The following is a 12,625-nucleotide window of genomic DNA, read 5'->3' as shown; positions in this document are numbered from 1 at the left end:
ACACAAATCTGGGAGATTACTTTGGTTTCCACATATGTGGACAAATCCTCGCAGAAGCTAAACAGCTACACGGCGTTGCTCCAGAGCAAACAAAACAATTTCCAGTCTTTGTTACAATTTTGTAAGAAATGTGTACATTTTTTGTTTCTTTGCATCACATAAATTAGTATATGTATGTACGAATGTGTATATATGATTGCTATATATATATATATGTATGTATATATATATATATGACATCTATTTTGGAAGAAATTTTGCCCTGCCTTTTACCTCGTTTTTATGAGGTGAGCATGGATGCAATATGTGGACGCAACAGGACATTTCTGGATCTGCTGGACAGGGTGTCACATGGCACTGCGGGCACTTACATCAAAATAATACAAAATTAAAATGTAATTTAAGGAAAGGCCTGATTCTCAGCCAAAAAAAGCAAACAAAAATAAACACGGAGATCATCCCTCAAATTTCGAGTCCGAGGTAAAATAAGGGGTGTATTTCATTTCAAGCTGTTTGAACAGCAGTGAACAGCATTTCATAGGAAACGGAAAATTGTCAAATTGAGGAGAAAAAAAGATCCAGACCAATCTTGTATTTTCAGAAGTTCAAAGCTTCTTTTATTTGTATTAAAGCAGAAAAGGCTTTCCTGAACCACTGTGTGTGTGTGTGTTGTTTATTGCTTTAAAGTGAGGGGACTCGGAGTTAAACTTCTTTCTTGGAGCCATTTATAATTATAATGTACAAAACTAAATGTATAGTTACGTTTTGTATGATACATTAGTTTAATGTTTACAATGGCAAAACAAAGCATGTAATCTGTGCCTTAAAATCTTTTGTAGCATCTTCATTTTCAGTGTGAAAGATTTCATTACAACTCATGATAGAGAAACATTACATTCTGTTGAAAGTGCAAGTTTAATTAGTCTTCAAAGACTTTACAGAACTTTGTCTTCAAGCAAGTCAATTCATGGAATGTAATTTTGACCAAATACTGGCCTCATTTTCACATGTACCACATGTTTATGGATACAAAATTGGAAGAAAAAAAAATGTAATAAAACACTACGAATGCTGCAGAGAAATAAAGACACTTTTGTACTAAACTACACTTACAGATTAAGAATCTTGTGTTTAGAAGTGTTATTTCTAAATTAATTAGTTGTCGAAACAGTCTAGAAAGGCACATATACAATGTATAAAATGGATAAAACAAATATGGCACATGAACATGAGATTATACATTGAAAACATTCCTCATAACTGCTATAATGTCCACATTTAAAACAGAGTTGTCATTAAAGGCCATGGACAATCAATCAAAATTAGAAAATTGGACAAAAACAAATATGTAGCAAAGTTTTGATATCAAGACCCAGATGCAAATCGTTCACAGATTTTGTCTCTGATCAGAAGAGGACATGCATAGCGGAGGTTTCGACTGTCGAAAACCAGTTCATCCAGACTAAAAGTACAAGTATTTAAAATGCCGTGTGGCAGAGGAAAGCATTGACTTTTACATTATACTTGTTATACCACCCGACCATTTCAAATTGCAGTCGCTTGCCTACATGCTACACATTCTAATTTAATTTATTAGATGTGGCAAACACTTCAAAGAAAGGTTGTGGAGATGTTATGTTTCTGTAGAATGGAAACAAAAAAGACACTTTCTGCCGTAGCACTAAGTACACATTCTCTACTTAAGATGATTGTTTAGTCATGGGGTGTAAAGAGAAAAAATATCCTCCAATTGTTTGTTTTCTATACACACACATTTCACTGCAGTCTTTTGCGTTAGATCTTCTCTTCTCACTCTTCTAGCGAGGCGCATTCTCCCCCATTTTACAGTTCTCCAGCTGTGAACACTGATCTGCTATTTTCACAGCGAGGGTAACTTTAAGGCCGGTTCAGTGAGGTCTGAGCCATCTAAAAGACCTCCTGCTTTGGCCGTGACTTCTGATGAAAAGAATCAGAGACAGATTATTATTATTAGCAGGTATGCATGCACATGCAAAAAAAAGATTTTTTTTTTACAATTCTTACAACACATGTATACAGAAATAGAAACAGACAAGGACAACAAAGCTGGACAGATAAAGAATAGTGAGATATATATATCTCACTACTGAAAAACAATAAAATAAAAATATATTGTCTATAATATATTATGAATGACAAGCTATTTCTGAGATCTAAAAGTGGATAAAGACATCATCCTTCATTAATCATAGGACTATATCTCTGAGAAATCATCTACACAAATCCTGGAACAGGTTGGGTGTGCTAGTGGTTTTGCATAATTAAAAGAGTCCATTAATCATCACAACACCGCCTAACCTTTATCTTTCTTCTCCTGAGTCTCCTCTGCTGCAGTCTTGTCTGCTCTGAAGAAGATCCGCGCGCTGCTTAACGAGAAGTGGAGCAGCTCAAACTCCTGAAGTGAAAGGAAGACAAAAGAGGTCAGACTGAACCGTTCATTTACATCAGAGGATGTCAGGCGTGGAGGAAGAGACGCAAGGCAAAGAAACTGCTTGAGGTGAAAAGGAAAGGATTCTAAAAAGGAAGCTGGTTATTGTAGTCGGGCCTGCTTATTAATACGATCAGCAGCTGGAGCAGAAGCAGTATTTATTGAGATTAATTTGATTTACTCGTCCAGAGGATATCAGGAGTTCTGTGAAGACAGAATCTGTCTAAGAATCCTCACGTTTTAAGTTTTCTTCATGATCAGTCAGTCAGTGAGAGTAGTCTGTACATTCATGGCTGCATTCCAAACAGGAACAGACAATAGCTAATTCGGCATAGTATTAATGCCGCCAATTAGGCCCCAAAGTTAGGCTAAACATTCACCGACTCCATGGCAACATTACACTTCCTGTTAACATCTTCCAGTTACAGGGGTTGAAGCGGTTTCCAATCCAACAGGGATTTTACCTGAAGGTAGACATCCAGCCTCTTCTGAGTGAGGTTCATGGTCTGCAGCAACTTTTCATCCTGGCTGGCCGTCTGGACGCTCTGCTCCTTCACCACAGCATTCATCTCTTTCTTGTACTTATCTCGGACGGCCTGGAACCAGTGCAGAGAGTCGAACTCCAGATACTGGTCCAGCAGCTTCAGGATGTACGCCACACCTGCAGGAGTGACAGTGGCAACAGAGTGTAAGTTAGTCAAATCAGAAAGCAGCACAAGTGTAGCACATTGAGCGGATGTTGTATAGTACATACTCACCCATTGCAAATCCATCATCTGTGAAAGCAGCTCCAGTTTTGTTCTTCTTGTTGAGTTTCTCTTTGCAGCTGATGGAGTGCTCCACAAAATTCACCGTCTATAGTGGAGATTAGTTGTGCATCAATTAGTGAAAGTGCTGCATAGACTAGATGAACATTAAAATGACGCAATGCACAGAGAGAAGTTTAAAAAAAGAAAATGGACAGAGAAAAGAGTGTGACAGGTAGTAGCATAGAAACAAATAAAAGGTCTCGACACTGACCAGTGGGGGTACAATCATGTAGAAGTTCCTCAGGTGCATATTCTTGGCACTGCGAAACTCAGGTGCAAACACCGCCACTAGCTTCTTGAAGTACTCCGTGCCCTCCGCAGAGTTGCTGGTCAGATCTCCCAACACGGAATCTAGGACACTGGAAATGACCCAACATTTAGGAAGAGCCGTGCAAACTACAGGTAATGTTTCCTTTCTTATTTTCTTTATACTGCAGCTGTGGTGCCCTCTGCAGGAGTAAAAATGGAAATACACTGAAAATATCTTGACATCATTCATAGACTCAACTGAAACAGTTGTTTGTGTGCATGACAGAAATATTAAGCCCAAACTAAATTCTAGGGTTACATTTGCTGGAGCTAAAGCTTCACTTTGGTTATGTTGTTAATTCTGTACACATGACATCTATTGTACTTCTGTCCATCCGGGGAGAGAGATCCTCCTCTGTTGCTCTCCAGCAGGTTTCTTCCCTTTTTATCCCTGTTAAAAGGGGGGGAGTTTATCCTGTGAGGTCCCGGGACAGAGGATGTTGTATGTGTACAGATTGTAAAGCCCTCCGAGTCAAATTAGTAATTTGTGATTTTTGGCAATACAAAATAAATTGAATTAACCCCAATCCCACATCCGCAAAAAATAATATTAAATCCCCCAAATGCAAATTATAATTTGGAGAAATAAAGTGCAGGTTTTTCAATTGCCCTACCTAGCAGCTTTCTGGGTCTCCTCTGACAGTCCCTCCTCTTTCACCAGCTCCTCAAAGTTGACTATATCCTCCAGGTCAGGGACGAACCTGGAGATGACACACAAAAAAACATACCAGTGAGATATGACAGAAAACACTTCAGTGGACATGAGTTTTAATTGCTTTTAACCTAATATTTACATAAAATAATCAGGCATTTCAGAAACTCTCTCAGATGCATTCAGCCCAAGACCTTCATATTAACTGCGCAAAGGAGCAGAGATGTACACAACCAGCAGTCGAACAACTCTCTTTCACCTGATAGCACTGCTGCAGCAGTGGAGGCCTCCAGAGCGGATCATACGCACGTAGCCCATGGCGTTACCTGCAAAAAAGGGTAAAAGTGGTGTTGGTTTAAGTTTGCCTGTACCTGCAGTGACATTTCTAAGATGAAATGCTAAGAACAGATCAGCATTTATGTGTTTTCCTCACCAATCTGGCTGATGAGCTGTCTGAACTGGTCCAGGTAGCTCTGTCCATCAGGAGTAATGCCCAGCTTCCTGATGCCGCGGTTAAACTTCTCTGCTCGCTCAAATGGATACTACGACAAAAACATGGAATACTACAGCTGAACAACAGCTTGTGATTGTGCCAAGTGATACGAAAACGCAGTATTTTAAAAAACGGAAACTTCAGGAGGATTAGACGGCTCATAAATTTCATGAAGTTTTTCTGTTCATATGAAAACTTAACGAGCCCTTTTGCCGAGTTAATTTAATCTAAACTGGATTCAAGTTTCCAGCTCTCACCAGCTGGGGCTCAACTGACTAAGCACAACATTTTCTGAAAAGTTCCACCCGCAATATTCACCATCTGTCCATTCTGCTTTGTTTGTGTACCTGGTGGTGGTAAAATTAATTTGGACAGACACCAAGCTTTTCCTACCTTCTGATCAGACTGGTCCTTTGTTTCTCTGAAGAAGCGAATGTCCTTGATGAGTCTGGACTTGATGTGTTCGTCGTACATGAATTGACTGAAGATGTAAAACTTCTTCCGCAGGAACTGGTAAGTGAAATTCACCTGATGAAAGAAGAGAGAAAATGTGCAACAGGTGCAGCAAAACCCTTGATACTCCCAGATCTGAAAGAAAAAGTACAGACGGACCGGAACTAAAACACGCACCACTGCCTCCCCGGTAAACTCACCGTGGTGTTCATAATGCCTGTGCCGTGGGTCCGGATGGAGTTGGCGATATGACGGATGTTGATGGTGTTTAAGTGCTTGTTGTTACTGGCCTTCTCCACGAAGATCTGTAGGAGAGCAAACATTGTCTATGATGTACAAACAACTGCTTGGTTCAAGAGATGGAAGGTGAACATGGATGCGACATGTCTTACCTGGTTGTTGAGGTTATAAAGGTAGCGCGAGACAAAAACGTGAATGTTCCTCATGATCTCCAGAACATCCAGGCCCTGATGAGGAAACACAACGGGGGTCCAGTTATAACCAATCATCTATCACCTTCACTTCTTTGATCAAAAACTCCACCCCCCCCTCCTGATGTGTGCGGTGCATCCATACAGACCTGCTCCAGAGTCTGGCTGGGCAAGTATGCCTCCGTCATGGTGAGTCCATAGCGCTGCGTGGCAAGGTTTCTCATCTCGCTGTAGGTGGCCCAGTCGTGGAGAGCGACAGTGGTTAGGTTGTAGAAAGTTTTATCCAGGTAGTGGGTCACATAGGCTGCATAGAAAACCAAGACAAATAGTCTTGTTAGTTACACCTTTAGCATCATCTTGCAGTTTTCCAGCAGGTGTCAGCATTTCACAGTACGTCATCTTATAATGACATGAGCCGATTATACACAGATTAACAGACTCAACCATATTTCTGCTGAATGAAATAGTCAAACTGATGTACTAGAGTACAAAACAGTAACAGCACCTAGAGGACACACACTTCAGCCAAAGTTAAATTAAATAAAACAAATGTAATTATACATATTGGGACATGTACTTGATAGTTAATATAAGTGTGGTAGATGCCATTAAAAAAGACCAATAAAAACCATGTACATGTATGGACACAGTATTTCCATCACCTTTGATCAGGATGAAGCGGTTGAAGAATCGGATGGGTTTGAGGGAGAAGAAGTGGGCCAGGTCCTTCATGCCAACTTTGAAAGGGTTCCTGTCGTCCAGCTTCAGGTGGGTGTGGACGGAGAGACGCAGGTCTTTCTCAATCTCCTTACACAGCTTGTCCAGTAAGTGCTACAAGAGTTTGAATGAGAACCACACACACAAATGCACATGAAGGTTAAGGATGCGACTGCAAAGCTCTTTGATTTGTACAAAACTATTTAAATCAAATGTCCCTACTCTTGTCCACCATCCTTGTTTCTGCCTCTAACTTTAACCCTCATTTCATTTAGCTACTCTTTTTCATCTGTTCTCACCTCGTTGAACACGTCCATGATCTCCTTGTCGTAGCTCTCCAGTAGCTGGTCACATGATTCCATGTGTTTGGCGTGCAACATGGAGGGCACACTGTCCCTCAGTGCACTAAACATGTACTGCTCCGGCAAATCACAGACGCCATCCAGGAAGGCAGAGCACCAGAGCAGCCAATCAGACACAAGCAGATAGGGAAACAGGTAACATTTAAAAGCAAACTTTAAACCAATAGACAGCCGCTTATATAAATGAGAAGATATCCAGTCTTCCAGGTGTCTGGTAAAGCGGTAAATAAAACATTTCAGCAATGTTAGTTTGTGATCCTCTCAAACAGGGTTCCAGAAAGAGTGTGTGCGATCAGTCCACTCTGCTTACGTGTATTCGTGCTGCGTCCACAGCGTTATCATATACATCATCGAGGTAGATGGGAAACACAGCTCGGTGCCAGTAAAGGAAACTACAGTCACACTGCAGCTTGACCCTGAGGAATAAAGGAAAACAGTCGCATGCCAGAAGACTCTTAAAGTAGGTCACAGGAAACATCAAATTGCTAACATGAAAAGATTTGTGCCAGAATTTCAACAGAGTTCTGGTCCAACATTAGCATCAAAGTGTCAGATGCAATTAAAAATGTTTGGTTCAACAGGTAATTGATGAGTCACGTGGCAAAGAGATGAATGAGCAGTTGAGATGTCAACATCTTAATGATTTGGTTATATAAAGCGTTTGGTTTTAGCCTGTTCTCAAAACTACTGCGCAAGCTCTTTGCCTATGAGAAATCACAGCACAACAACTGTCTGTCTATGACATGAGATGTTTAAAGCTGGCTGGAAAGCAGCAGCATATGAATTTCTACAATTCTTCTTTGCTGCCTGTAGGGTTAATCACTTTGCCAGCTCTTGGCAGACGGAACAAAGGCAGATCGTGTCATGCACTGACTAGCAAATTAGCACTTGGACATTTTGTTCAACACGATCAAAAGGAAGAAAAACCCCACCTCTCACTCAGCTCACTGATCAGATCCAGCTTCTTCAACACGAGCTGCAGTGGAAGCAGCTCCTCATCTTTGAACGTTTTCTACAAGACAGCGAGAGATTTCAATGTCAAGCTGAGAAAGCAAACAGAAGTGTTTGTATCCCATCGAGCTTCTCCCAACGTACCAGCTGAGTGCCGACACACAGTGCCAGAGACACCACGAGGCGTCGCTCCTTTGTGCTGGGTCCACTCAGGGCATTTTCTGCCAGAACCAAAGACGACAGCACATCCAGCCTCTGCTCGCTATACTTCTTGTCAGAGATCACCCTTTTCTGTAAGAAATAAACACACATAGTGTCACATAAAATTAAGTTAACTAGAAACCTAAATATTTCACTTATGTCACAACTCCAAAAACTTCTCCTGTGAATACCAATATTCATTTTATTTGTGTATTTACCTTGGCGACGCCGATGGCGTTGAGGGCCTGTGACTGCAGCTGCTGAGTGATGTGAGAAACAGAGTCTGCTACAACCATGGACCGCCGATGAAACATGTGCTCCACAGCCTGAGGGGAGAGACACATCACATGACTTAATTAGTTTTTTCGCAAATAGACAATGCCCTGGTGAAAAGTACGAAGACACACACGCACGCACCTTCAGCAACTCAACGAGTCGACACAGAGCTTTGACAGAGGTCTTGGTCATGGGCCGCTGCATCGACATGTACATGTTCATGGTAGTTTTGATAATGGTGCTGATGCTGTATGCATACAGGATGCCCTGTGAGGAATACAGAGGGAACCTTTGTAAAGACGTTATACCTTCAACAAACTTGCATCTAAAAGGCACACCACTTTTTAAATAATCTTATGTGGTCAGTTTATCATTACAAGACTCTTCCAGGAAACTTCCTTACATAATAAATACAGGTAATTGTCTGTTTTTTTTGCAGACATAATGGAAAAATGTGAATGCTATGTGATGAGCTGGTTTTTTGTAGTCCAATGTCCTGCTCTGTAGTCCTGCTGAGCCCTGTTAGGAGATAACATTGTCAGCCCTTACCTGTACAAACACATTACACCTGCTGTTCAGGTCTTCTGCCAATTTATCACTCTTATGCTCCGTGGATAAGATGGACTCCATCTTCATCATCCAGGAAGTTACAAACACGTAGTAGGACTGCACATCCCTGAAGAGAAGAGACAACGGAAACCATCAGATTCTACAAATCAAAAATTGGGAATGAAAGTAAACAGGACTGATCTTTGGTCCCCACTGACTTTGTTAGTATCTGTGCTCTTTGCTGTAGGTAGGAGTCTCTATGCGCTCTGATCGCCTGTAGACTCTTCTTATCCATCAGTTTAGCTGCGGCCGGGACCTTAGCAAGGAGGAAAGCGTCGGGAAACCAGATGATGTTTGCAGTCAGAGTGACAGCTGGGACCTGGAGGAGAAGACAGTTTCATGACAGTTTCCACTGTTGCAAGATGATTTTTAAAAAATTATAAAGTTGAGGGAGGGCTTGTAGGCCAAGAGCTACCTTTTTACAGATGTCAAGCAGCGCCTTGTAGAACTTCTTGTCGACACTCCTGAAGATGTGAAAGTGAAGCACAAATAGACCACAGACGCCGGCATACTTATCCCTCTGGTCAATCTCTGAAGGTTCCCCTGAGAACAACACGGACAAACAGACATAAATCACTTGAAGTTGCAGCAAAGAGCAAACTAGTCGATCCTGAGAAGTGAAACTGACCAATTTTGGATTCAACGTTGGTGAATATGGTGCGAATGTTGAAGGCAAACTCTTCAGCAAAGGCACTGTTTTTGGCAACAGCTACTCCTTCCCCGGGATCATCGAATCTCTGCTCCACACAGGCCTGTCACACAGTTGTAAACATCATGAGGTTAATGCTGCTCAGAATATATTCAGTCTTAAAATGACCCAATTGATCCCTGTTTGCATATTGGCACAAAACTAAACTCTGACTTTACAGAAAATGAATTCTACAACATAATAAAGGCCTGAAAGAAGTAAAGTCACCTGCAGTATCATGCCATCCAGCATCTGTCCCTCAAGCTTGAGCAGGAGCTTCTCAAATGGTTTCAGCTTCTCTTCAGGAATGGAAAATTTCCCCGGGTTATGGTGCACAGATTTCAACAACCTACAATTAGAGGATGCGATTACAGAATATAGGCTGCACAATATTTATATATATATTAAAGCAGAGTCATAAAAAAATATCTGGTTTAAACTGATGAAATTAGTTATAAATGCAGAAAATGTAGGGGTTAATGCAAAATATCTTTCTAGATCAGATTCACGTACATATAACTTAGGTCATTTAGAAACAACAATTTTGTAGAATTTGTAGGCAGTATTTTTTTGATATCACAAACATGTTTTAACCTTTTTTCTTAGTTGTATGGTTTCAATCCACTTTTATAAACCATTCAGAGGTGTCCTTCAAGATCATCCAGATAGTTTAGAGAGTGTGTGTGTGTGTGTGTGTGTGTGTGTGTACCTTTTATACATCTTCCAGTGATCTTTTAGTGTGCCGTGATTTTCCATTATCTCATCGAGTGTGAGCAGAACCACTAACAACTCCCCAAGGTGTTCGTACACTATCTGCAGAGGCAACACAAAACAGACACAGTAAGAAATATTTTAGATAGATGAGAAAAATAATTGAGATTGAAGACATGACTGAAATTAACCCAAATCTTAAAATCCACCTGGAAATGGACACCTGACGACTCAATGATTTTTGTTGTACCCCTGAGAAATGAGAGGAGAAATGCTTTTGTACTTTTTGTTGTACGTTGTAAGAGAGACAAACATGCAATACCGTAAGTACTTCAACTAGAAATGCAGTCTGTGAGTTGTTGTTTTGTCTGATTAAAGAGCACAAACGCCCCTCTGATAACGTGGATATTTGAGCCAATCCAACAAGAACAGTACATTCACTGTGCAATATTACTTGTTGCTGTTGTAGAGCGCAGCCAGCTGGTGAACAATGTTGACCACCACTTCATAACATCTTGACACAAAACAGGACAGTTCCTGCAAAGAAAGAAGATGTTGTCGTGATTTCTACAAAATGCGGCGCGCTTCGACAGAAAGTCTTAATTGCCTACCTGAAGGAACGAGATAAATCTGCCCATTTGAATCTGGGACTCTCCTTCAACAACGCTGGTGTCAGACACTGTAACGCAGATGCACATTTACATCTTTATTTCTTATCAGTTGATCAAGAATTACTGTGCATCACTAAGGGCAGACCAAGAATGAGTCTAAGTAGTAATATCTGACAGATTACCTCCCTCTCCATAGTACAATAAGCCATTGTAGAACTTGGTTTCTGCCTGCAAGGGAAAATAAAATCAGACCTCAGAATCAGAATGTGCAGCTCACAGCACAACACAAGCAACATATATCAACATCTCTTGACCTGGGGAGATTAATTTAGACCTAGAAGCGATATGTCGCTGTTTTTCAATGAGTAGGTTCCTATTTTGTTTAATGTGACACAGTCCTACCAATGGTGTCACACTATTGCACTCATCAACAAGTAGCGTCAACACGCCAAGATATGCAGCAATGTGCTAGCAAACGCAGAAGAAGAGGACTGCAAGCCAGTAAACATTGAAGTAAACAATGCTGGATTTAAAATACTGTTTAAAAAAGCATTTGGAAGGAAATGCATTCATCACATTTGTTAGACCTAAAGGATACACAACAACAACAATAACATCCTTCAAACTCCACAAAGCACCTTTAAGCAAGAGTAGAAAGGTATGATGAAAAACACAAACAAACTAACTCACAATAGCACAGAGTGCACTATTTTGACCATGCTTACCTCATACTTGAGCTTCTTCACTTCACTACAGAGAGCAGCATAAACTGTGATGACTTTGTTCAGAACCTGCACAACACAATATAAAAGTAATTAAAAAAAACAGGATATGAGACTTGCAAATTACTGATTCTGTTTGTCTTTAATGAGCCTACCTTGTTGTCTGTTTTAATCAACTCTAATAAGGATGACTGCTCGTATGGGAGAAGCTGAAAGAGATTAGAAACGTATTGGGGAAGGAAGTTGCACAAGTATATATTGTGTAAAAACGATGCCGGTCTTTTCAGGTGGATGTACAGCCACTAGTGTTTGGTGTTTTACCTTCAGGGCGATGGGGTCCAGGGTGAAGTCCCACACATCTCCGATGGAGTCATCCAGGGCCTCCTCGATACCCCGCAGCTGAGAGGTGTACTCCTCCAGGAACTTGCTGTAGTTCTTAAGTTGAACCTCCGTGTGTATTTCTGCAGAACAGAGGGGTTGATCAAGGACACTTGGTCAAGGAAGACTGGCCCTGATGCAAACTCGTTAACGATGCCAGGCCCATTCTGTTTTGGTAAAACCTCAGCAACAAATGGCGGTAGTCTCTTTATCATTTATAAAACACACAAAATCAACATTCAACCCCATTTAGTTTCTGCTGGCTGCATGGGCATATTAACCACAGGGGTCCTGACACACTAAACACTACCGATGTCCATTTTATTTGCTTTCATGAAAGGAATTTGGGGTTACAGTCCGCTGTGTGTGCTGTTTTTTTTTTTACTATGAGCTCCTGTCAAAATGACCCAAGTGTCAAACTGATCAGCTGTAGCGATGTGAGCGATGGCGGTGATTAGCGTCAGCTAACTTTGCTGTCGCTTCACTTCACGAAAGTATCCTTTACGTTACAACTGGGCTGCGTTCAGTGGAAGAAAATAAAGTGAAATAATGTTTAAATGTGTCCATGTGACGAGCTTTTCTTTTGCAATTAACAGTTAGGAGTGTTCCGTGCCAGCAAATAGACGGTGCCCGGTGGGAAGGCAGCCGGCTAGCAGCGTAGCACTGGGTGCTAACGTCGTCAAGCACGTCGCTAGGTTTCACTTCAGGTCGGGACGGTACTTACTTTGGGAACCGTCGTCAAAACGGTCAAACTCCCAGTCAGGTGCGATGGTTTCTACCGCCAT

The 12,625-nt window shown here is 41.2% G+C and overlaps 1 protein-coding gene across 1 annotated transcript; it reads right to left on the bottom strand.

Moving 5' to 3' along the window:
- Window positions 1-1,824: 1,824 nt before the first annotated feature.
- washc4 (WASH complex subunit 4) lies at window positions 1,825-12,625 on the bottom strand (the record flags this gene model as incomplete). The annotated part of the gene is made up of 33 exons (XM_079223564.1): window positions 1,825-1,956; window positions 2,338-2,434; window positions 2,932-3,128; window positions 3,226-3,322; window positions 3,488-3,635; window positions 4,200-4,286; window positions 4,497-4,563; window positions 4,671-4,779; window positions 5,124-5,258; window positions 5,384-5,488; window positions 5,576-5,650; window positions 5,764-5,918; window positions 6,277-6,445; window positions 6,631-6,747; window positions 7,004-7,109; window positions 7,626-7,705; window positions 7,789-7,935; window positions 8,064-8,171; window positions 8,263-8,388; window positions 8,671-8,797; window positions 8,889-9,049; window positions 9,146-9,273; window positions 9,359-9,482; window positions 9,647-9,767; window positions 10,128-10,231; window positions 10,339-10,381; window positions 10,584-10,666; window positions 10,741-10,808; window positions 10,923-10,968; window positions 11,466-11,531; window positions 11,618-11,671; window positions 11,784-11,923; window positions 12,565-12,625. 33 exons carry the CDS (start codon window positions 12,623-12,625, stop codon window positions 1,880-1,882), a joined length of 3,528 nt encoding a protein of 1,175 aa, XP_079079690.1. The 3' UTR covers window positions 1,825-1,879.

Source organism: Taurulus bubalis (assembly GCF_910589615.1).
Source record: "Taurulus bubalis genome assembly, chromosome: 9".
Classification (NCBI taxonomy): domain Eukaryota; kingdom Metazoa; phylum Chordata; class Actinopteri; order Perciformes; family Cottidae; genus Taurulus; species Taurulus bubalis.
Note: the sequence above shows the minus strand (reverse complement) of the source record. Positions and strands in the feature narration are given on the sequence as shown.